The sequence below is a fragment of the Mixophyes fleayi genome, chromosome 6 (assembly GCF_038048845.1).
Source record: "Mixophyes fleayi isolate aMixFle1 chromosome 6, aMixFle1.hap1, whole genome shotgun sequence".
Taxonomy (NCBI): domain Eukaryota; kingdom Metazoa; phylum Chordata; class Amphibia; order Anura; family Limnodynastidae; genus Mixophyes; species Mixophyes fleayi.
In genome coordinates, this window is record NC_134407.1 from 178,596,783 (window position 1) to 178,623,451 (window position 26,669).

At 41.9% G+C, this 26,669-nt stretch overlaps 1 protein-coding gene across 1 annotated transcript in view; it reads right to left on the reverse strand.

The window, feature by feature from the left end:
• The window catches only part of RND2 (Rho family GTPase 2), an 81,335-nt gene that overhangs the window by 13,227 nt on the left and 41,439 nt on the right, over positions 1-26,669 (reverse strand). The window contains exon 3 of the mRNA XM_075177417.1: positions 15,428-15,537. Within this exon, the coding sequence (XP_075033518.1) occupies positions 15,428-15,537 (110 nt within the window). The remainder of the gene's footprint in view (positions 1-15,427; positions 15,538-26,669) is intronic.

Consider the following 26,669-nt stretch of genomic DNA (forward strand, 5'->3'; position numbering starts at 1 on the left):
GCTCTCCCCTCCGTTAGTTAACAAGAAATGGGTCACACATGCACATACTTGACTACTTTTGTCTGGCTCCCTCTGTAGAGGGGTGTGGGGGGGGCAGAATGGGGCGGGTCTTTGCGAATCACAACATTTTGGCCCCGCCCCCAGTGCCGTATGCTTGTTTGGGGTCTTTTCACATTGGTAAAAAGACCCAAACATGCATTACGGCACTTGGTGCAGGGCCAAAATACCAAGATTCACTAAGCCCAGCCTCCTCTGCCCATACACCCCTCTATGCTGGCTCTGAAGTGGGCAGATGCGGGAGAATTGCCAGCTCTCCCGGGATTCCAGGAGACCTACCCGGAATTCGGGAGTCTCCCAGACAGTTGGCAAGTATGCGTATGCGCAGTAAAGACTCCGGATCAGAACCCGTTCTTGTTAGTTTAGCAAAGTCATTACCAGGACAGCCTCTTATCAGATGCACCTTATCATTGTGATAAGGAATGATCATTAACAGGGGGCATATGTAGGCATTCATACATAGGCCAGTTGGAATGGCCTGGGGGCTAATTATTTATCAAAATCTGTAAATCTGATATAACAGTGGCCATTTTTAATAATTCACTTGCTGACATATTTTATTATGAACATAGGTGCAATACCCCAATGATTTGACTATGTTTTCATTGGTCTAATTGGTTGCTACAGGTTGATGTACTTATTTGCCAACAGTAGTAAATAACCCTTATTGTCTCAGTGGATCCTTGTGCATGGCCAAACGTTACCAGAACAATCATCATTTGTTTCTTATATTATAAGTGCTGCATGGATGACAAGAGCATGTAGGGGGCCTCACAATGTTGTACTGTACCGTCCAATGAAAAACAAGTAAACCGATCAAACGATGCGTTATGAAGTGGTCATATTAATTATGTATAGCAACAGGTTAACATAGATTGACAATACAACACAAAAACATTGTGGGGCCTATTTATCAATTACATTTTCATTAAATTTCCCCGATAACTGCTGTTTAGCTACATATTTAAGTGTTACATGTTAATTTATGACTAGCAGATATTGGACGCAAAAGTAGTCAACATAGCTTTCTATGGGGGCTGCTGTTTTGCACCATTTAACAAGTTCTGAAAATCTAACATTTTTTGTTACTTGTGCCCGATGGCTAATACCATTGAAGCCTATGGGGAGAACACAGCGATAGAAGGATCTTCGGATCCCTCACCGCATCTTACCTGTTCTTCTCTCTGTCACTATCGCAAAGTGCCCACTTTGCGATACTGACCATAGAAAGAGATAGGACATAGCTAAACTATGTGTTTGCCGGGACAGTCATTTATTGTGACCGCTGTCCCAGCAGAACACTTTTAATAAATGCTCCTGATTTAATAAATCTTTCACTCCTTATTGCGATAAAGAATGAAAATGATTGTAGCATATAATAAATATGCCCCCATAAGAGTTGAGCTTCTCTTTGTACAGTTGAACTGAAGTGACACACTGCAATTTAATGTTTTAAAATTATCTGACAGCTTATATTAATGGCTCATTCTTAAGGTAATAATGTTCCTTAAAGCCTCTCAAACACACTTATTCACAATATTTATTCATGTAGATGCCTGTTACGTATGACTTGGCATACTGCACTTTCTGTTTATCGTAGTCTTCTAAAGCTCTGCATCCACAGTTGGCTGTATATATACACACACACTACACAAGCTATATATAAATTACACAAGCTGCCTTCACACTCCTAATCGGGCCAGCTAGTCTATCCACCACACACTGGCAGCAAATCCTGACTCGAGTGGATTTTCCCAAATTGAAGCTCCGTAGTGCGTCGTGCTGGTGGAAACATCTCTGGCGCGTCTTGTACAGCTCAGCTTTGTTATGTCCATTCATACAGCAAGCCTGTTATTACAGCTACTGTGGAATTACAAAGGGGGCTGGTATTCAGGTGGCTGAAGCAGCTGCCGCTTCCACTTCTCCCTGTAATGTCACAGGCTGCGTCTTTCATTTCCATGCTGGAGAGCAAAAGGCCCAAGTAAATCACAGCCTGCTGTTTGTTTAATGACTATCTGTGTATTGTCATTTGCAGCAGGACATAGTTGTCACTACACAGTGATGGTTTTCAGCACGCTCAGGCAGCACAGTGGACAGTTTAGACAGCTCAGCCCCTCTCTGAATTAGACAGTCTGTAATATTCTTATCATTTAACGTTCAGCTGTCGCCTCACGCAGTGGAGACTGACAGTCTGTGGTCTGCACCATTATAAGTGAGAAGACTACCTAACAATTACTTATGTAATTATGTAGAGCTAGAACCTGGATGGCTTCTGGGTGTCCTGACTTCCGGGGATGAATTGACTTAGTCAACAACACACTGGGTCATAAGCTGTTTGTATATATTAGTAGAAATAAGGAATCCAAATTCTTAAGAGTCTGGTCTAAATTAATGACATCACATTATGCATTAGATGGCTGTAATGGAGGGTGCTCGGCTCTTTACGGCCCCTATTTAAGTAGCATAGCATATTATGAAAGACAAGTTAACCCGTGCATGATACTCATGCATTCTAGTCAAATCAAGCTACTTAAGGTGTTAAAAAGGTTCTTGTCATGCATTTGGGGCTAGCCCAGGCCTCCTCAGGGGAAGAGCGTTACTTCCCGACGCAAGCGCCTTTTTTAACGTGGTTTTGTCCACATGTCACCACCTCATCATTTTTCTCCATCACCTCATCCTTCATCTTCATCGCCACATCCTTCATCAAGCTACATAAGGTGTTAAAAACTCCCCACTGTCATCCCCGGAAACGACCAACCACTCCCAACTGTCACTTCTCCTTCAAGAAATATATAGGTCAGTGTATAACTCTGCCCAGCAGGTGGCGCTGCAGCTTGTTTTTTTTTCCCACACACGCCACTAGGCATTTATATAGTAGATACTTTTCAATCCTCATTGCATAGATGAGGATTGAAAGATATCTCATATTTATTAAAATATCAACACAGGAACAGCCGTTCCGAAAAATGGCTGTTCCTGTGGAGTGTATCACTTACTTTACACCACTTCTTCTCTTGCGGCCCTTTTGCAATGTGTTTTCCGGCTTGGTTGAATCCCTGTGCGCATGCGCCGTCCGAAAAACTCGGGCATGCGCACAGAAAAACCTACCATACTGCGGTAAACCAAGTGGATTCATGCGATAGGGAGGGATCACATGATCCCTCCACACATGCACTGTGCAGCTCTGCTCTTCGGAGTGGAACTGTCTTCAGTGAAAGTTTTCAATTATGTTCATGTACGTCAGCTCAGCTAGCGTACATTAACACGATTGAAAACTTAATTTCGGTCATAGGTAAATAGCATTACTGAGCACTCTCCATACACTGTTATGGGAAGTGCTCAGTAAAACGAACGATATCTGCTGCGATGCTGTGATCATGTTAATGTACACCAGCTGAGCTGAGCTGGCGTACATCAACATAACTGAAAACTTTCAATGAAGACCGTTCCGCTCCAAAGAGCAGAGCTGCACAGCGCATGTGTGGAGAGATCATGTGATCCCCCCCCTGTCACATGAATCTTAGCTGAACAGACTTTTGGGGGAAGCCAGAAAAAGGAATTAATCAATGAAAAGTGTATTAAAAATTAAAATTTGTTAAAAAGGACAGGATTTGCGTCCAAAAGGTATACACATAATAAAAAAGTAAAGCATGTTTGTGTATGCCAGATCGCATGTAGTTATGGATGGTGTATGAGTAAAGCAAAGGGCCCCCCAGGCTTAGAACTCTCCCGCCTCCGTAACTTTAGCCAGGGATATTGTAAGTTCTAGTATAAGTTCCGGATAACTATTGATTTATATTTAATAGTGCCTTAACTTAACAGCTAGGGCAGAAAATAGGATTGTGAATTAAGTTCTATTCGCCGCTTCTGCGTGTAAGAGAAACAAATGATCAAAGGTCATTGGCAATCAACTCTGTCTGAACCTGCCATGCCTTAGCTGTACGCTATGACCAAGTGCACCTGCAGGGGGCAGGCTCTGCACAGAACATAAGATAACAAGCACAGTTTTAATGTAATTGCAACAGGTTGCTGAAATATGCATTAGCTGTAAGGCAAGTAGTGTTGTTAACCTGTTGGTTATGTTGCCACTTATGTTGGATTGCCACAAACTACAGTATAGCCAATTAAACTATTAATCATTCTAATTATTTTAATTAAACATCCAATATCCTAACAATAATTTTAATAAAAATGATACATTTCACCACCCAGCCAATCCCATTGGATTATGGATTTGGCTGGGTATAGCCATGCCCTTGAAAGGGTAATAAAATATTAAAGGGAATGTCCATCTATGGACAAAAAAATAAATAAAAATCAATCTTAACCCCCATATTAGTTAATAGAATTTTAAGCTCACAGATACCCCTTTTCTGCCTGCCTTCATGGGGAGAACATACACACTCCACACAGATATGGCCATGGTCAGGAATCAAACTCATGACCCCAGTGCTGTGAGGCAGAAGTGCTAACCACTAAGCCATCGTGCTGCCCACTTGTATTAGCATAATTGTCATTCCAGGTCTATTAAATCTCATTTACATTAACAAAAAAAATAAAAAATATCCACAAATGGACTTCACATCACATTTTTTCATTTCTGGTGACGAGGAGCTCCTGTATTACATTGCATTAAAATCTGGCACAAACATTATGTTTTAAAAAGTTATGCTGAACACAATATTGTCTAAGAGGAGACTGGTACATTATAGGACAAGTTATTCCTTCTAATTAGTCATCACAAACTGTTTAAAAAATGTAAAATCAGTGCAAGGTGCTGGCTGTTATGATATGGAAGTGTTAAATAATAAAAACAAATGGAATAGAACTAGAAAAGGGGATTTAGGGAAACGGAAGCAATTGAACCCCCCCCTACATAAAACTAATGAGCCATTAGTATATCCTCTGATACAGTATAACAAGGCTTATGTTGCTGGCTATTAGGAAGTATTCTAAGCCTCTACATACTGCACTCCACTGTCCCCCTGCGCCCTGCAGTGCCCGCTCTAAGTACAGACATCTGTCTGAAACACAGGGGCATTGTGGGGGCGGTGTATGGCTCCATTGTGTGAGCTGCCCAGGACACTCTGGTTCTTTGGACAAATTCCAGGCACTTCCTATCAGCTGCAGAGGATAAACATGGAGTTATGTGGGTCAGCAAGGGCCACAAACTAAGTCACAGGATGCTGACCAGTCTAGAATAAGCACCAGGTTCATTCAACCCTGAGGCTGGCGTGGTGGAGTGGTGATTGGGAGGAAAGCAATAGAGAATACTTTTAAAGGCCTTCTGCTCAGTTTCTCAAAAGACTGACTTGGTTGAAGAGTTGTTGACCAGTAAACTATAAAAAAAATGTTCTAAATCCCAATGTAATGCAAGTAGCAGACGTAATATGGAAATTGAAATAGCAATACTACTGCAAATGATTTGTACTAATTCTGGAGGGGGGGGGGATATGTGTACAACAGACAGTAGCAGAAACATCAAGGGCCTGATTCATTAGTGATCTTATCTTGTGCAAAAGGTAAGATGCTTATTTTAAGAAGAATCAGGGAGATAAGAGTGAAGTTAAGATGGATTTTCATCTTAACTTAAGAAATTCTTCATTTATGCAGTGGATTTTGATTATTCTCCTTTTTCTGGGCATGAACAGAGTGGATTTGCTTAAGATAGGCAAAAAAACGGCAGATAAGATCACTAATTTACCACTACAAGTTTGAAATACAAGCAAAAACCAAGATATGAGTTGTGTATTAGACCCTACTGGGGGCTGGGAACAGTTCACATCTCAGGTCTGCACCTTCTCGGTCACCCTGGTTTTGCTTCTATGTATGATTTGACTTTTTGTATAACTTGTTATACTTACTGTCTGGCGCTGAGAAGTTTTGTGGTGCCTTATAAATAAACAATGATGATGATGTGAATGGAATAAATGCTATGGATTTCCCTAAAGAGGTAAACTGAATGGTCATCCATTAACCAATAGGCCAGTACAATGCAGTAGAACTCAATTGTTAATCATTGTTGTAAAGGATACTCCTTAAAGGGCTTTTACACATTACATTAAGTTGCTTTAATGCCCTTGTAATTAGTGAGCTTAAGGTAGAAACAATTTTTAAGAATTCAAATATAGATCATTAGCAAGAAAAATACCTCAACAAGGTACACAACAATTTCTAATTAAAAAAAGACTACTCACATAATACATTGTTAGTTTTATGCTATTATATGGTGAAAAACAACATTTAAAGGGAAATGAAACCTGGGAGGCTGAGAATCAGGGTGGCTTGACATAAGTGGATGTGAGGATCACAGACAATCCACTCACATGATGCCTCATGACACACTTCTGCTGCTATCAAGGCTCCCAGACGATCACCATAAATAATGCGTTTCGACTTCGGGTATCAGTCCCCTTTAATGTTAAGGACTTTCATGCATAATTAAGAGTTAAAGCTGACCTTTGTCCAGTGTAGGTATCCATTCTGTGGGCTTAGCTAATATTCAGACCATCAATTCACTAGGAACCACTGAATATAAGGCAGGCAATACCGCCGTGAGGTGACTGGTTCTTAGCAAATTGACAGGTTGCATACCAATTCAGCCCCCAAAATGGATACAGACACTGGGGTATATTTACTAAACTGCGGGTTTGAATAAGTGGAGATGTTGCCTATAGCAACCAATCAGATTCTAGCTGTCATTTTGTAGAGTGCACTAAATAAATGACAGCTAGAATCTGATTGGTTGCTATAGGCAACATCTCCACTTTTTCAAACCCGCCGTTTAGTAAATCTAGCCCACTGTGTCTAGGTAACTAGGCCCACTGTTTTGTAGAGCACAACATCATCATCAGTAGCAGCTATTTACATAGCGCCACTAATTCCGCAGCGCTGTACAGAGAACTCACTCACATTAGTTCCTGCCCCATTGGAGCTTACAGTCTAATTTCCCTAACATACACACACAGACTGATAGAGACTAAGGTAAATTTAATAGCAGCCAATTAACCTACTAGTAAGATTTTAGAGTGTGGGAGGAAACTGGAGCACCAGGAGGAAACCCACACAAACACAGGGAGAACATTGTTGCAGCAAAGTGAAAAAACAAACACAAAGAAACTACAATTAATACTAGTCTTGGCAGATTCTTTTATTTGTTTATTTATTTTTTACACATTTTTCCAGAAAACTGTCAGATTGTCAGATACATTTAGCACTAAGCACATAAGAACATCAGACACAGGAAATATTCTTGTATAAGATAATATCTACAGTAATGAATAAGAGGTTACTATACAAGTCATCAGAATAGTATATCTTCAAATCCAAAATCCCCAGCACACCATGAGATGGGTTATAAACATGCTTTTTTTTTTTTTTTTTTTTAACCAGAATGCAACAGAAACCTCAATAGCAATAATTTGTAAAACACCATTTTATTAAGCTACATGAATTAAAATATATGTGGAGTTCATGGTTAAAATAACAATACTGAAGTTGATGAGCACTTCTACCAAATGTTTTGATGTGCAGATATACGTCAGGGGTGTATAAAAATAGTCTCTGTACTACTATGCGATCACAGATTTGTCACCCTCGCTCACAGCTGCCTGCTAACAAGCTCCAGCAGCAGGTTTCTCTCAGACTGGATTCATGCTCAGGAGGTGCTTTGTAAATAAGGGGAGGTGGAGGCAGCATTCATTTACACCTCTCCAGACAGAAGCTGTGTGTGCATCCTCACACAATGTTACTGGAGCAGTCTCCACAGCTGCATCATTCCCCGACATGACAGGATGAGGTGCCCGTTTGCTCATATCGTTTCCTCTCTAACTTGCAGTAAATTCCGCACCATCTGTATAGGATAAACCTATGTATATATATATATATATATATATATATATATATATATATATGTATATATATATATATATAAACAATAATAGTTCTTACTAATATGAGAGAAAGCTGCCATTTTGCTACAAGGCATGAACACCAGACTCCATAGCACAGTAATGCCACCACGGCATAACTTATAGGGCATAGCTTGTATTTATGATAGCACTATAAATAACACTATATAAGACATCACAGGATAATTTATGGTAACGTAAAGCAGTATGGAATAATGGAAAGTGTGAGGGAGCAAAATATATTTAGGGTCCCTTACAGGTTTTAAACCTGGCAGTAATCACACCTCTAGATTGCTTGGGACCCAGCTGCCATAGGTGTGGTTTAAATTGCCTGCTGATGTGGGCTGTCCTATGAGCCGAAGATCCTGTCACACTAATTTCAGCCAATCAGGAAAAGCCAGCAGACTTCATGCAGCTTGATGATATCACAAAACCAGCCCCCCCCCCTCTGCTAATCGGCCATTCACTGTGAATCACATCACTCAGGCCCATCCCACCTACTTCACTAAGGAAGTGGGCAAGATGTGGGATGTTGCCCTACTCTCCCGGAAGTCCGAGAGAACTTCCAAAATCCGGGAAACTCCCGGGCATTTTGGAAGAGTAGGCAACTATGCGTAAAACACAGTAAAAGTAACTGTAGTAATGTAGTCTGTCACATATCTGTTTCATGTGTCTTTGTGTTGTAACCCCTGTTATTGTGTGTAGTGTGAGGTACACAGTGCACCTCCTGCTCTAGCACTAGCTAGATCCTGGGCGTGAATGTGAATGACCAGAAGGTCCCCGCACATGCAGGTGATTCAACAAAGTCTCTTTAAAGGTGTTGGGACATAGGTGTGGTAACTTAGGGTGCAGTGCAACATGTCTCAATGATTTGGACTCCAGACAAGCTGTATAAAAATAAACTCCTTTATTTAAACAATTTCTCTACTCCAGGCACTACACTGAAATAAAGAAAATATGTACAGCTCCTTTCTCCCTCCAGCAGAGTTCTTGATCTGTTAGCAAGATTATGGTTGCATCACATACCCATGAACTTCTCCTGCACCAACACTATACATGTCTTCAGGTGTTAGAAAGATAGTTTACATACCTTGAGTTGTAAAGCACAGCTCACATTTCCTCAAACCTAATTGCTATACTTTTGCAGTGTAATCATGTTATATACCAGGTTATCCTGGACATAGTGGTCCCACACATCCACTAGTAGGTCACATGTCAGGTTCCCCCTACTCTCCATCTGCAGGCACACTTAGGCCGTCTTCTCTCTCCTGCTTCCAACATACACAGGCTCCACACACACATGCTGCTCTGACACCATCTCTGTGCAGGTCACAGCTGCAGTACATCCCTCTTCAGCGGGGAGGATATCACACACACACACTTACTTCACCTTAGCTTAGACTCTCACATGTCTGTGGGGTAAAATCTCTTGGGCTGTAACACTCTTCTCTAGTGTTCTCTCTGCCCCTTCTTGGTTTCCCACAACTGCCTCTCTGCAGCATGCCTCCGACTCCTGAGGGTCTCCTCACGTGAACTGTAGGCACGCTGTCATCTGCAGCAATTCCCCTTCCACAGGGTCTCTTACATGCTCTCCAATCTCTAGACATGGGGACTCAATATGGACAGCATTGAGGATCTGCCATATTAATTGGCTTCACACTGCTGTGGCAGTGACACCCATTCTTTATTGGGTCCCCCCCATTTTCTCTCTCTCAACAGGAGTCTTTGGTGCTCTGGCTTCTACTCAAATTGGGGACTGTTGTTTATTATGGGGACTCAATCCCCCACTTGTGGCTCTCTGAACTTGGAGACGCCACCCTTCTTTATATGCAGCCACGCTCTGAGGTAATTTCTTCCTCAAATCTGTCCTATTACATTTACATTCTCCCAGTTATGATGTAATTAGTCCCCTTGTGGCAGCAGGCCATAGACCCACTCCCCAGATTGCCAGGGGAAACCTGGAACCTCCTCCCCTCTGTCCCGGGTCCCTGGCTGTAACACTCTCCCCATGTACTTCTCCTCAACTCATACTAGTCTTATGTTGCTAAGCAACTGTTCCTGGTGTGTCCCCTCTGGGTTCTAGCGCTGGGGCCACACATTCAGTCACTGAGGTGTGAACAACACCAGAGGGAGCTTTACAGTGTCTAGTACACATGCACCAAGAATTATTATGCACTGCACAGAAACATCTCCTGGGTGACATTTTTCTGCTTCAGAACATTGCATTGATAATTTTACTGATTGAACCAATTAATTCACTGATGTAAAAAGTTTATTTTATATCAGTCAATAATTCAAGCGCAAATTAATTCAGTAAGAGACAGTGCTATATTCGAGAGCCGATAAATACCTCCCAGCTTAAATGGGTTAAACTGATGTTTGCAGACAATAACATACGTCTACTTGCAGACAGTTTCGCAATCTACACGTGCGAGACAGGTGAATAATGTCTACACAGACACTTTGGAATCTGAGTTCCGATAGCTATACAGGTGAAAACTCCCTTTCCCACACAGTCAGTTGTTTGCAACAAGGTGTGATTGCTGGAAATCACAACAATTAAACAGTCATGAAATTTTGTTTTAAGTGCTAGGCTACATGGGCATTTTTCTGTCATCTCAAGGGATTAGTCTTCTAGTGGAGATCAACCATTTTATAACTCCTAGTTTCCCATGTGCTCTGCTGCTACACAAGCATTTTTGAATCCCTCTGTAGTGTGTTGATCAAGATTTAATCACAGGGGGCATGATTCATTAAGGTTCTTAACTTGAGAAACTTCTTATTTCAGTCTCCTGGACAAAACCATGTTACAATCCAAGGGGTGCAAATTAGTTTTCTGTTTTGCACATAAGTTAAATACTGACTGTTTTCTCATGTAACACACAAATATCAACTTTAAATTTCAGTGTACAAATAAGCTATCAAGTATTTGTGTGCTACATGAAAAAAACAGTCAGTATTTAACTTATGTGCAAAACAGAATACTAATTTGCACCCCTTGCATTGTAACATGGTTTTGTCCAGGAGACTGAAATAAGAAGTTTCTCAAGTTAAGTTCCTTAATGAATCAGGCCCAGAGACTGAAAAATATGACTTCGTCTAATTGTGAACAAACAAGATCCAGCTGCAGCAGGACATACAGGATATAGGGTGACCGCAAAACACTAAGTGCTGGCATTTACTTACTATGTGATAATTATTACACACCGCCACTGAGCAAAAACATGAACCAGTGACAAAACATGCGTTTCACGATCAACCCAGTACAGAACATCCTGTAGCCCTCCAAACAAAAGCCATCCTAGTCTGTGAACCGCCTATTCTGGGATGGCTGCCCATATATGTGCTTGTGCAAACTGCCCCGCTGAATGTATTCCCTTCTCACGTTCCCAGCAGACAGCCAGGTGTACTATAACAACTTCAAGGCAGCTTTACATTTGTTTGAGAACTGTGAAATGTAGTATTATGAGACTCTTCAAAATGGATTGTGTTTAGTCATTCATGTAACCATTGATACCTCCGAACTCTCTGTTCCAAAATATATGGAAGGAGTGAAAAAATGGCAGCATATGCCTTTAAAGGTATAATATTACAAAAGAAATTTTTTTTATGAAGGGATTATTTTTATGCCATATTGACGGTCATATCAATAAAACAATGGCACTAAATTATAAGAAAAGACATAGAACAATTTGGGGGGAAACTGGCTTAGCCCCGATGTTCTGAGCAACATCACGGCTGCGCATTTTTACCGTTACAATGGTAAAATCTCCACTCATTCTTCCTCACACCTCTATGGGGTGCGAGGAAAAATAAGCGGAGATTTCTGTAAGAATCTAGTGTGATTTGCCCTCACTATTTGGCCACAAACAGCCATAGCCAAACTGGATAAGTGTCAGGCATTACAACCTGAATCACTGTGAGGTCAGAACAATACAGTGCACACAGACTGAAATAAATCATTTTTCAACTGCATTTACCAACATGCCAAATAATGATCAGTTTTCATTGGAATATGGAGAGTTCCCCGCAATTCAATGATGCAGTTATGTGTCCATGACCAGACTATGGGTACTATCAGGAAGTGCCTGTCTGATCCTAGGTTGTCCCCTGAACTTTTAGATGTAACCTGCAGTGCTTCAGCCCTGTAGTCCAAACTGAGCAAGTAAAAGTGTTCATAAATTGGCACCAAAGAAAGTTCTTTATTCATTCTGCACCACTATAAACGAACAAGGTGCCCAAACATGTTGATGGTCAATTAGGGAATTTTATACATACTTGGCCACTAAACGCAAAAACGGATTTGTATTGGGAATATGTGATCAGAGGATGACAACCATCATGCTATGTGTACAATCACCTGTGTACCCCAAAAATATTAAATCCAAAATCCAGCTGTTCGGTCAGATCTGCCAGCGCATCTGAAAAGAACACCAACATTAACCACTTTTCAGATGAACTAGATTGGTTGTGACCAGGAAATCCTACTTGTGGCCAGGTAGGAGTGCCTTACAATCAGCTACACTTTAGGTATTTGCTATCACATCCACACATACTGAGCTGAACTGGCAGTCTTGCTTTGTAGAAATGTACAGTGTGCATTGGTTTATGTCTACACAGGAACAGATCTAGTGATGTCACAGCAACTCAAATGACTGCATTCCCATCACTAAAGTCTATGAGATTTGCTGTTTTGCTGGCATTGTAGCTGTTTCTAAAGGGGGGGGGGGCACTCACAAAAGCTACAAACAGTGCTGTTACCTATAGCACATAAGCAAAGCTGCAGAGATCCAAAACCATTGACATGTATGCAGAATGCTCTAGCCTTTCACACACAAGCTGTAAAAAGCTGCTATTGCAATATTAAAGCATCCATTTTTCTAAAAAATAAAAAATATAAAAACAATGCGAAGAGGAAATATGAGTTGCTATATCACATCGCTTGGTCAGTTCAAGGAATGATCATTTCCACACAAAGTACAAGTCAAAAAGTGATACAAATGTTAGCACCAGCCACAGATTATTGTATCCAATTTCTATGTCTACAGCCACAGCACTCATGACATAATATTTTACAACGTCCGTACATCAATAAGCTACAGTACAGAGATATGAAGTGATACACAAGGATACGGATATACAAGTGTCCTAAAAGGTAACAGACTGGAAGATAATATCTACTCTATGAGAATAATACACATAAAAATGTTCATATGCAATTAGAATACTTCTACGGTTTTAGGCCTACTATAAAATCTGGAATCATTTTGGCTTTTCACAGTTCACAAGTACTGCTTGCTCCCTAACCTTGACATCGACAAGGACTAGTGGTAAACTAGTCCATACAGTCACTACCCTTTCAGTAATAGTACCTTTTTCATTTGTCAACATAACAGCTTCTCATTGGCTTACGTAGGATTGTGGGAGATTCCGTTTAACAGCCACTACTACATAGTTACAAGCTCAATCAGTCATGTGGTTCTCACGGGAAAATGCTCTTTACCAGCATGTAGATCATCATCATCTTATTTTATTTATATGGCGGCACAGAATCTGCAGAGCCGCACAGTCAACAAAACAATAAACAGAAACAAATACATATAAGTAAGGGACAAGAGAAAAAATAGAATCAGTAAAAATTAAAACAAGAGACTATAGCAGTGGTTCCCAAACTGTTGCAGTTCGCGGCAGCCTTAGAGTCTCCAAATTTTTTTAAGTCACCCCTCCAAAATAATAATTGAGCAGTCCTGTTTTAGAAGCAGTTGGGTCAAAAAATTCTAATAAGTATTTAAGTCAGGACAGAAATACTTATTTAGTTATATGCAAAAATGCCCCCTCTGCATCCAGACACTCTGCCCTCAGGCACTGCCCCTGTCACGCCGTGTCCCCCAGCACTGCCCCTGTCACGCAGTGTCCCCCAGCACTGCCCCTGTCACGCAGTGTCCCCCAGCACTGCCCCTGTCACGCAGTGTCCCCCAGCACTGCCCCTGTCACGCAGTGTCCCCCAGCACTGCCCCTGTCACGCAGTGTCCCCCAGCACTGCCCCTGTCACGCAGTGTCCCCCAGCACTGCCCCTGTCACGCCGTGTCCCCCAGCACCGCCCCTGTCACGCCGTGTCCCCCAGCACCGCCCCTGTCACGCCGTGTCCCCCAGCACCGCCCCTGTCACGCCGTGTCCCCCAGCACCGCCCCTGTCACGCCGTGTCCCCCAGCACCGCCCCTGTCACGCCATGTCCCACAGCCCCTGTCACGCTCCCTCTCACTCCTCTGCCCCGCTGTCACATCGACGTCAGTGACAGCTGCGGGAGAGAGGAGGCTGCTGGGTTCCGGCGCCCGGCGGATTGGTAAGTTTTTGTGTTCTTTCTTTTTGCTATGTCTGGCCCACAGCACCCCAGTGACAGCGCCGCGGCACCCCTGGGAGCCGCCGCGCACACTTTGGGAACCGCCGGACTAGAGAGAAAGTAGCTACATAAAACGACACAAGTAGAACAAAGGAAACATTACAAAGGAGATAGGAGGATGTGCCCATCGGAGGCATAATTTGGCGATTGTGAGCATGGATTCATACATCAGGTGTGTAGACTAGCCAGAGTATTGATAAGCTCAATTTTGTCCTGCCGTTTTGTATTTACCTAGGAATGCTGGGAGTTCTGAGATGGCAACACCCAATATTACTACTGATTTATTGAAAGTTGTGTGTTTTTAAAGTTGACTTGTCATCCCCACAATAGTCTTTAAAGAGGAAATAAGCTCCCAGAAATCACTTTAAATGTTGTAAAGGACAGTGAACTGTGCCAGAACTGGATTAAAACTTCATGGGGCCTTAGGCAAGATACTGTTTGAGCCCCTACTTCCTTCCGTTTGTAAAAAAAACAAATAATAAAAAAAAAAAAAAACAACTAACCCACACATAAAAAATGGTTTGAGTAATCCAGGCCACTCCGTGCCCATTAGGCCATAGGAATCTAGGTTGCCTAACGGATAAGACGACTCCGATTGTGCCAAACCTCCTTCAACAGTCCTGTTTACCCAGAAAATCATTTAGAAGTTGCCCATTGAATGCTAATACATAAGCTGTATACAGCAATGTACTGCCCACTTATCACAGAAGTACAGTATAAAGTACGGTCTCATTCCTTTCACACGTATTCCTATGTGACTTCTACAAAAAGGGTTAAAATCGGATTTCACTTTGGGGAGCGTTACATATACACACACACACACACATTACATACCAGAGGGAAAACTAAGGAGCTGTGGGCCCTGGTGTGGGGAACTCGGACCTCCGACCCTCTACATCTGCCATGCAGTGGACCCCATTATCTCAATGGGCCCCGGTGGCACACCAATGGTAGTTCCGCCACTGTTACATACACATTTTAGTGGATAGTGAGAATCGCTCCCAGTATACAAACCTTTAACATACGACAGTTACACTTAAAAAGAAAAAACCCGACTAACCTTTTTTAACACGCTGTCTAAGGTTTCCGGCCGGCTGATATCAAAACAAATGAGTACAGCATCAGATTCCGGGTACGCCAGGGGACGGACATTGTCATAATACGCGGAGCCTGCAAGGGAAAAAAAAAAACACATTAGCCTATTTTATGAAACGCTTCCATACCTTATCTCAGGGCTATGAGAAACCGGTTTCTCTCCATCATTTACAAGAGATAATAAAGTAATAAAACAATCTTGAAGTAATGCCCATAAACTAAACAATGAAGGAAGCAATTTTGTGGGCTGAGTAAATATCCGTGATAATGCAACCAATCAAGGGTATTCCTGATTATTATTATTATTATTATTATTATTATTATTATTATTATGGGACACCTCACTGCTGTCACTGGTTTATAGTGAGTAGATAAGCTGCATTATTACATCTGTAGCCTACAAAAACACCGACTTCACTTGGGGAATCTTCTGGGTTCTATATTGTTGAATGACTGACTTACTTTCCTCGTAATAGGAAAATATATGTAAAATACAAGTTGCCTCTGTATGAAAAAATGAGATATATATATATATATATATATATATATATATAATCATCTGGATAATGTGGACATCCTCACACAAATATAAATTAACTCCTGCAGTACCGTTCCTCTATGGCATCTTTATTTTTCAATGGTGCATGGCTAAAATCAATCTGTTTCTAATAAAGTGGATGTATACCCGGTTAAAAATAGACTTTATTTATGCGCAACTTTCCTATAAATATTCAGTAAAATAACTACCTATAAGTTATTCAGCTTAGAGAACGTTACATTACTACAGATCTGTATGCCGCAGCCATACAGCTTGAATGAAATATCAGAACACAACGGAATTGCATCTATAGAGGTGAACTTAATCTGCAAATGTTTGGCAGATCATGACCGATATTTCCTTTATCGAGGTGTCTTATTCTTGCCACCAGCTTCTTCTTATTGACATTCAGCTCTCCCTTCGTAGCACATGATGGAAAATACTGAGCAGACAAATTTCAGGACTGGAATTTGGCTGCGAGCACAAACCCCAAAAATCATTCTCTGCGTATCAAAGCATACCTGTCATATATACACACAGACCTCGCCTTGTGTAATCACACAGAGTCAGCCAGAGCCCAGCAATCAGGTCAGACTGGATAGCAGCCTCCAGGGAAGTTAATCCAAGGCAAATAGCAACAAAATGCACAGGACATAAAATATGTCAAAACTAATGACCACAATCTATCTAATCTTAAAGCAAATGTAACACAGAAAACATCCATAGTTTAACTAGTGTGTGGCTGTAAGTTTGGCTCCTGAGAGCAACAGTGCTTAAGATAAATACATCCGCTGTGTTTCTTCTATCCTCTCACACAGAAGGTGAATTAAAATAACAATACTGGGAAATACATAGAGAGGTAAGAGGGCCCTGCTCCCTAGCTTACAATCTATGGGACAATTGGAGTTTAAAAACATAAGGGCACTTGTTACATCATATTGCACATTGGACCAGCTAGAATGTAAAGGTAAAAAGTATTAAGTGGGCTGTGTGATCAGTCACACAGCAATGTTGGTCAGAGGGTTGTTGTCTTGCGTTAGCAGTGTAGAGGATGGTAATAGGGTAACCTAGGGAAATTAAGATGGTGGTTGAGGAATATTTAAGCTTGTCTGAAGAGGTGATTTTTCAGAGAACGCTTGAAGGTTTGAAGACTAGAGGAAAGTCTTACTGTGCGAGGGAGGGAATTCCACAAAGTGGGTGCTGTCCGAAAAAAGTCCTGTAATTGGGAATGGGAGGATGTGATGACAGTGGAAGAGAGACGTAGATCTTGTGCAGAACAGAGGTGTCGAGTTGGGAGATATTTTGAGACAAGTGAGATGTATGTTGGTGCAATTTTGTTGACGGCCTTGTATGTTAGTAGAAGAATTTTATATTGGATTCGTTGAAAAACAGGCAACCAATGTAGAGACTGACAGAGTGACTCAGCAGAGGAAGAACGGTTTGCAAGGAAAATCAATCTAGCCGCTGGGTGCAAAATAGATTGTAGGGGTTCAAGTCTGATTTTGGGAAGACCAGTAAGGAGGGAATTACAATAGTCGATGCGGGAGATGATGAGTGCATGAATTAAGGTTTTTGCGGCGTCTTGTGTGAGATATGTGCGTATTCTGGAAATGTTCTTTAGATGTATGTAACATGATTTCGATATAGAGTTGATGTGGGGAATAACTGATAGCTGCGAGTCAAGGATTACACATAGGCAACGAGCTTGCGGGGTGGGATTTATGGTCATGATATCAACAGAAATGTCAGGCAGGAAACTTCTGTTTTTGGGTGGGAATATTATTAATTCAGTTGTTGAAAGATTGAGTTTGAGTTGGCGAGAAGACATCCGAGATGAAATGGCAGAAAGACAGTCAGTAACGCGAGACAACACAGATGGTGAAAGATCAGGAAAGGATAGATAGATTTGTGTATCATTCGCATAGAGATGATACTGAAATCCAAAGGAGCTTATTAGTTTTCCAAGAGAGGTGGTGTAGATGTGCAAAGAGATGGTTTCTTTTAAATGAGTTTTATGGGTTGGAGAGAGTGCAGTTACCACCCCTCCCCCTATATTTTGGCACACTCTGTTACTGGTAAAATATCAGAGCTACAGCACATCACAATCGCAGGTAGAAGTTTAGAAAACATTGGCCTTCCAATTAGTTCACAATAAAGAATTCCAAAAGTTTTAAACACTAAAGGAAAACTTTATTTAGATTTTGTTTCACAGAACCAATCTTGATGAATGTTTGAATTCATCTTCACAAGTTATTTTTCAACAGCTTTCGTTCCACCTCTTAAACGTGTAGTCCACAGGCCCCCTAGGGATTTTCCTGGGGCTTATCCGACTCTGGCATGCACATTGTCTTGCGACATGATTATTTTTGCATTGTTCATATTAAAGACTATGTACAAGTAGCGCTAGGGCTATGTACAAGTGGCAGTATGGAAAATGTAAGTGATTGTTTTTTTTTATAGTTTTACAATGAAGGCAGTAGGAGAAGTGAAGGTATTGGCTACCACCATATACACCCCCACTTTAAATACTGTGACAAAGCATAGGATATAATAAAACATGTCCCGAATGTTTTCTAGGCTAGTTTTAATTGATCTAGTTGTAATCACTTACGTTCAAACTTATTATAAAAGAGTTCATTGAATGCTGTCCAGCTGGAGGCCATTTTCATAAATTTATAGTCAGAGGTGATTGCATTGTAAACTCGCAAGAGCAAAGACCCTCATTACCTCTTGCCGTGCATGACATATAATCATAAATATCAAATCATAAAAATAATAACTCATGTCATCTGACGCATGGCAGCCATTTTGAGATAATAAGCACAAGTGTTTTACAAGGTACTTTATAAGGTTAATGGCCTGGAAAGTCACATCTGCCTTTTTCCTATATCTATAAGCACAATGATTTCTAGCCCGGAGAGGAGAGACAGGGTGCTAAATTATGTATGACCCCGCATCCAGACAGGGACAGCCGCTCCCAGAGCAGGTGACAGCTGTGGGATGACACTAAGTGGTAAAGTGATTTTCAGAGTCAGAGGAACATGTTTAGTAAGTAAGAAAATAGAGGTAAAAGGTCAAGGACTGGGCGAGTCAGATGCAGAATAAATACTATTTTGACAGATATTTGGGGATTTAACAAAGCACAGAAAAAAGGCATTTAAACAAAATAGAGGCGGTAGATTAAAGGATATAAGCAAAGAGCGAATTATTTTGTGTTCACGTTGCACATTGACAAATACATGACATAACAGTTCTTCAGGGATTTATTTTTATTTTTTTTATACTGTGCCAACATATTACACAGCGCTTTACAGAGAATACCTATTCATTCACATAACTCCCTACCCAAGTGGAGTTTATAATCCATATATCCCACTACTCAGATGCACACTATCAGGATGTCTTTGGAGAGTGGGATAAAAAGTGAATGACCCTGAGGAAACCCACACAAACAAGGGGATAACATACAAACTCCACACAGATAGTCCATGCTCACTGCAACACCCAGCTGTGTGCATTATACCATCACCAGTCCCATCCTCACTGCAACACCCAGCAGTGTGCATTATACCCTCACCAGTCCCCATCCTCACTGCAGCACCCAGCAGTGTGCATTATACCCTCACCAGTCCCCATCCTTACTGCAGCACCCAGCTGTGTGCATTATACCCTCACCAGTCCCCATCCTTACTGCAGCACCCAGCTGTGTGCATTATACCCTCACCAGTCCCCATCCTTACTGCAGCACCCAGCTGTGTGCATTATACCCTCACCAGTCCCCATCCTTACTGCAGCACCCAGCTGTGTGCATTATACCCTAACCAGTCCCCATCCTTACTGCAGAACCCAGCTGTGTGTATTATACCGTCACCAGTCCTATCCTCACTGCAACACCCAGCAGTCTGCATTATACCCTCACCAGTCCCCATCCTCACTGCAGCACCCAGCAGTGTGCATTATACCGTCACCAGTCCCCATTCTTACTGCAGCACCCAGCTATGTGCATTATACCCTCACCAGTCCCCATCCTCACTGCAGCACCCAGCTGTGTGCATTATACCCTCACCAGTCCTCATCCTAACTGCAGCACCCAGCAGTGTGCATTATACCCTCACCAGTCCCCATCCTCACTGCAGCACCCAGCTGTGTGCATTATACCCTCACCAGTCCCCATCCTTACTGCAGAACCCAGCTGTGTGTATTATACTGTCACCAGTCCTATCCTCACTGCAACACCCAGCAGTGTGCATTATACTGTCACCAGTCCTATCCTCACTGCAACACCCAGCAGTGTGCATTATACTGTCACCAGTCCTATCCTCACTGCAACACCCAGCAGTGTGCATTATACCGTCACCAGTCCCCATCCTCACTGCAGCACCCAGCAGTGTGCATTATACCCTCACCAGTCCCCATCCTTACTGCAGCACCCAGCTGTGTGCATTATACCCTCACCAGTCCCCATCCTCACTGCAGCACCCAGCAGTGTGCATTATACCGTCACCAGTCCCCATTCTTACTGCAGCACCCAGCTGTGTGCATTATACCCTCACCAGTCCCCATCCTCACTGCAGCACCCAGCTGTGTGCATTATACCCTCACCAGTCCCCATCCTCACTGCAGCACCCAGCAGTGTGCATTATACCCTCACCAGTCCCCATCCTCACTGCAGCACCCAGCTGTGTGCATTATACCCTCACCAGTCCCCATCCTTACTGCAGAACCCAGCTGTGTGTATTATACTGTCACCAGTCCTATCCTCACTGCAACACCCAGCAGTGTGCATTATACTGTCACCAGTCCTATCCTCACTGCAACACCCAGCAGTGTGCATTATACTGTCACCAGTCCTATCCTCACTGCAACACCCAGCAGTGTGCATTATACCGTCACCAGTCCCCATCCTCACTGCAGCACCCAGCAGTGTGCATTATACCCTCACCAGTCCCCATCCTTACTGCAGCACCCAGCTGTGTGCATTATACCCTCACCAGTCCCCATCCTCACTGCAGCACCCAGCAGTGTGCATTATACCGTCACCAGTCCCCATCCTCACTGCAGCACCCAGCAGTGTGCATTATACCCTCACCAGTCCCCATCCTTACTGCAGCACCCAGCTGTGTGCATTATACCCTCACCAGTCCCCATCCTCACTGCAGCACCCAGCTGTGTGCATTATACCCTCACCAGTCCCCATCCTCACTGCAGCACCCAGCAGTGTGCATTATACCCTCACCAGTCCCCATCCTTACTGCAGCACCCAGCTGTGTGCATTATACCCTCACCAGTCCCCATCCTTACTGCAGAACCCAGCTGTGTGTATTATACTGTCACCAGTCCTATCCTCACTGCAACACCCAGCAGTGTGCATTATACTGTCACCAGTCCTATCCTCACTGCAACACCCAGCAGTGTGCATTATACTGTCACCAGTCCTATCCTCACTGCAACACCCAGCAGTGTGCATTATACAGTCACCAATCATAACCTTTACTTCTACACCCAGCTCTAACCATTATATCAGCACCTGTCCTATCCTCATTACAGGACCAAACCCTGTGCATTGTGTCTGTACAGCTGAAACATCTAGCAAGGAATGTTCCTACTCCGCATTACACCGTTCCCCTTAGCTGTTGAAGGAATAATTAGCTACATTGCAGAGTATAACAGCATGAGCTCTGTGAAAACCACTGCATCACAAGAAACACATTAACTCCTTTGCTACGGGGTTCACACAAATAAGAAAATGTTGTGTCAAGACAACTTCACATCAGTCAATACTGTAACACAACACAACACAACTTTAAAATTATTTAAAAAGGTAATATAACATTTCTGTTACAACAACAAAGAAATAATCTACAACACACTTACTCTGCTATAATGGTTAATATGCTATGTATTAATCTGTAGACAGTGTGCACACTAAATCTACATACTAAAGAAACTCACATAGCAGGTTAATCGATGACATAAGCATTAACTGACAGGACATGCAGTAAAATCTAAATCATCATTCGTTATGGTAACGCAATAAACTACAAAATGGTTAGTGATCAAACAATGATTTATTGATTCTGGAGTAGAAGCCTTCAATATTAATTCCCATCGTGCAAACTACTGTAATTACAGAGTATATTTGTAAAGAGATGTTACATTGCAAATTCCTGACAAGATTTTATGAAAACAGAAGAAAAAAATGTAATGAGATACTAATGTAGTCCATCTTTAGAACCTATATGACATGCACACTCTCTTAATGTGCGTTTCTTATTCATGATCTTGAATGCATACTTGCCAACTCTCCCGAGATTTCTGGGAGGCTCCCAAATTTCTGGGAGTCCTTCTGGACTCCCGGTAGTGTTGGCAAATCTCCCGGACCCTGTAAAATGCAGAAATTCACGGCATTAAATAGCGGTGGGCGAGGCTTAAGCGTGTCATTAATCCCCGCCCGTTGCTATGCAATACCTTGAATTTCTGTATTTTACAGTAGGGGCGGGGCTACAGTGAAGTAATGATGTCGTCATGCCCTCTCCTACCCTGTCACATGATCTGTACTCCGATCTCCCGGAGTACAGATTTAAAAAGTAGACAAGTATGCTTAAATGTAGATTAGAGGTCCTCAATAGCTACCAACAGGTCATGTTTACAGGATCTCTGTCTGTAGAAACAGGTGGGATAGTTACTGGCCAAATAAATGAACTCATCTGTGCAAGATTAAAGAAATCCCCAAAACATGAACTTTGACAGTTTTTGAGGACTGAGTTTGGACACCCTTTGATGTAGATGATTAAAGTTTTATTACCCTACATAGTGGTGTTCTGAGAAGTGTAAACATTTAAACAACATGTTTATGCACTAAATGTCATATAGAGGGATGTTACATTTCTGCAGAGATTTTGGGAGCAAATTATCATACGGTAAAACAGTAATACTGTCACAATCACCATTGTTACTGATGCAAGATATTGCCGTTCTGGCAGGGTCGGATTCAGATGTGGGCGAACAAAGGAGCTACACAGGGCTCTGCAAAAATGGGAGATGAGAAAAGTGAACTCCTATCTGCAGACAGGAACCCACAGTCAGCGGGTGCTGCGCCCACCTGCCACTCGTACGTGCAAGAATACAGGTGTTTATATTTCAGGGGAGGATGGCTTGGGGTGTCCTAACACTTTAGAAGTGCTGATCATGCCCCAGAAGGACTTTGTTACACCCCACAGTGTGGTGTCAACATTTCCCTTTTGTTCGGCATGTACCGTTCCGCTTTGCCCAGTGGCAAAGTTGTGAAGTATGCCAGGTGGGTTGCTGGTCAGGTGACCCATACTAACGTCTCACCTGCACCAGAAGTCTAGGCGCAACACTGAATGCTGTTTTTTTTGTTTACTTTTCCCACGTTAATAAACTCATGAAAACCACATTTAAAATTTGAGGATTTTGTTCACACCTCCACTGCTTATGTACTTTCCAGGTGCTAACACACACCTGAAAAAAAATACATTAAAAGTAGTATGAAAGGTTTATAATGGGCTTATTTCACCCTAAAAATGTATCCCGCGTTTAAAATTTTAGAATTCAGCACAAGTATCCCTCATGCGGTAAAAGCACAACACATGAAAACCAGAAGTCTATTAGTTTTCATGATTTTTTTTTATTAATTTTTCCAGAACCTAGGTGTGAACGAGCCCTAAAGGAGGGGGCAGATTGAGGGATTATCTGAATCACAGGTAAACTAGTCTGAGCCTGCCTACAGAGCTCACACTTTGGTACAGCTCAGAATCTCGCTCCAGGTCACCAGCCTCTCTATAGTTCAGAAGAGGATACTCCCGGCTAGAAGACAGCATTTAAACAACCCCCTGCTGTTTGCCTTATATTTTAACTGACTCCATAAGTAACCTAACTGCAGAACCGTCAAAATCCCTATGTACACACCAAGCCAAATGAAGTCTGCCTAAAAGCAGAGGAGAAAGAAGGTTGACTTTCTGTAGTGTCAATACCTAAGTATTAGGATATGGACACTATCAGTTCCGAGATGCCTTAGCAAGTGTTAAATGACAGTAGCATCGCCTCAATTTCTGGCACTTTGCCAGACGTTAGCATTGTGTCATAGGTCACACACTTCAAGAGCGCGGTTCTACGGCCCAGTTGCATTTTCTCTCTGTGACTCCATCCCGCGCCAGCCATTGGAAAGGCATCGCTAAGCAGTAATGAACACTCCACAAAACACAAGACATATTGCCAGTGTGTTCTCAAAATGGCTTGGGGGAGAGAGGAACAGATGTATATTCATAAAGCAGGAGTGAGTCTGCAGAGCAAGTGTATAGAAATGATAGAAAGAAAAATTATTCTGTGATTACAGACGGGACTTCCCTCTCAAGTTTAGGGTCAGCATTTCTGAGGTTCTAGGTAATAAAACCGAGAAAGTCATATTTTCAGTTAATTTTTTTTATGGATTATTTTGGTCAGTTCAGTTGATACTAACATACACACACACACACACACACACACACACAGACTAGGGTCAAATTTACATTAACAAAACTTGCAGACTTTTTCAGTTACCCACTCTTTTCATATCCCAGAAGGGAGCTGAATTCAAACTGAGGGGGACAATGTGGCACTGCAAATCATGTCATTTTGGTCCCACCACAGTGATGCTAAAGAAACATTTATCTGTGGAGTTGGGGGGAGGACTTTAAAATGACACAATCCATCACTTCATAGAGGCCTCCCTCTTGCTCATTGACCTACCCGGAATTCGTGAGCCTCTCAGAAATTCTGGTAGAGTCTGCGCCAAATGTAAAATATTTCGACAGGCATTTGCTACATTTTGGCATTGACTTCTCTGATTAGCCCAGTAAAATGTTGTGTATTCTACTTCAGCTATCAAAATGACGTTTCTAAAAGCTTAGTATAAGGGGTCTTCCTTTATACCTTAAGACACAAATTCTCATTTACTAACATTTAATAGTGCCTATACACAGGCGCAAAATTTGCGTTCAACCACAGAAACCAATTGGCAAGTAGATTTTATCTGTTTAATGCAAGTTAGACCATGAAAGCAGGCATCTACTTTGTTGCTATGATGTAGTGGAATTTTGGCATTGTAAATAAATGAACACTTAGACTGTCAACTACTCAATCAAGTGACAAAAAAGCGCATCTGAACATACTAGTCTGGGAAATTACGATTTATTTTTTTTTACTGAAAGTGCTTTTTTGTTAGCATTAACCCCCCACCATTAACTAACGCCATGCTGGGAAAACCAATGGAACGTGTTGATATCACTGATGCCTTATTTCTAGTAATTCAAATTTACAAGCACCTTGGGATTTTCAAAGTATCTTGGAAGCCATAACATATATATTGAAGGTAATATGTTATGATATAGAAATAAAGATACATGCCTATTTTTTTTTACTAAATGAATTGAATTTCTATTTGCTGTTCAAGGTTATACAGATAACCTTACCCAGAATCCTCTTCTGCATTAGGAAGGTGATGACAGGGGGAGACAGTCTATGTACTACTGCCCTGATGTCGAACATGTGTTGGCCCTTGCAATATATGTAGAATAGTAATAGACTTGTGCAGGGGTCACATCAAAGATGGGTATCTACGGCTGACAGACAGATAATTAGTTTTATTGCACTTAGTAGGAAGCCCGGGATGCAAATGCCTTCTGACAACTCCAGGGTGTTAGGAAAGGAGTGGATTTCGCAGCTGTTGCAGTGCATTCCCATACCAGGAATGACCGAATCAAACAACCATGACTAATGCACATAGGTTCTGCATCACCTGTCACAGAAATCTCTTAAGAGTTGTACACCAGTGAGGTTAATATACGTATAAACACCTGTAAATAATATCTGCATAAACAGTGAGTTCTGATGTCATTGTTTCAGTGTTCATTATAAAAGTGTGTGCATTATAACAAAAAATGCACAGGCTACTGTAAATGATTACGAACTACAGTCACCTCTAATTTATTTGACCTGTATAATAACAAATGACCTATGTCTTGTGTTTTTATATAGTAAAAAAAACAAGCTGTTAATCTTTTCACCAACAGAAGCTGCTTGCCTGACATCTCTGTTTAATTTGACAACAGGACAATAAACCCTAGCTAGCTCACTGCCTAGGTGTCATCCTGGACACAAAACTGTCCCTCCCCACATCCAATCAGTCTCCAATTCTTGATGCATGTACCTAAGAAACATCTCCAGAATACGCACGTATCTCTCACAAGACATTGCAAAACCTGTGATTCATACACTTAGGCTGGGTACACACTACAGAAAATTTCTCCCGACGCAATATAGTTAACGTTTTTACCAACGACTGAAAAAACAAACAAACTCGCGATCAGCTTACAAATTAATGTGTACACACTAAACATGTTTTACATGATTTATCTTCAGATCTGTGCTCTTTATCTGTCATAATAATCATCTGAAAAGATCATGACTGCACACTCCATAGAGATCTATAGACACTGCCAGTCGCAGGTACGTACACACTGCAGGATTGGAACGACATTGTTCCATTGGCGAACGAGAATTTTAGTTTGGTTTAAAAATTAAATCAAACGATACAATAAAGCTTTGAATGATAATCGTTCAGCGTTGCACCATACACAGTAATGTGATATCGGGCCGAGCGGTCGGTTAT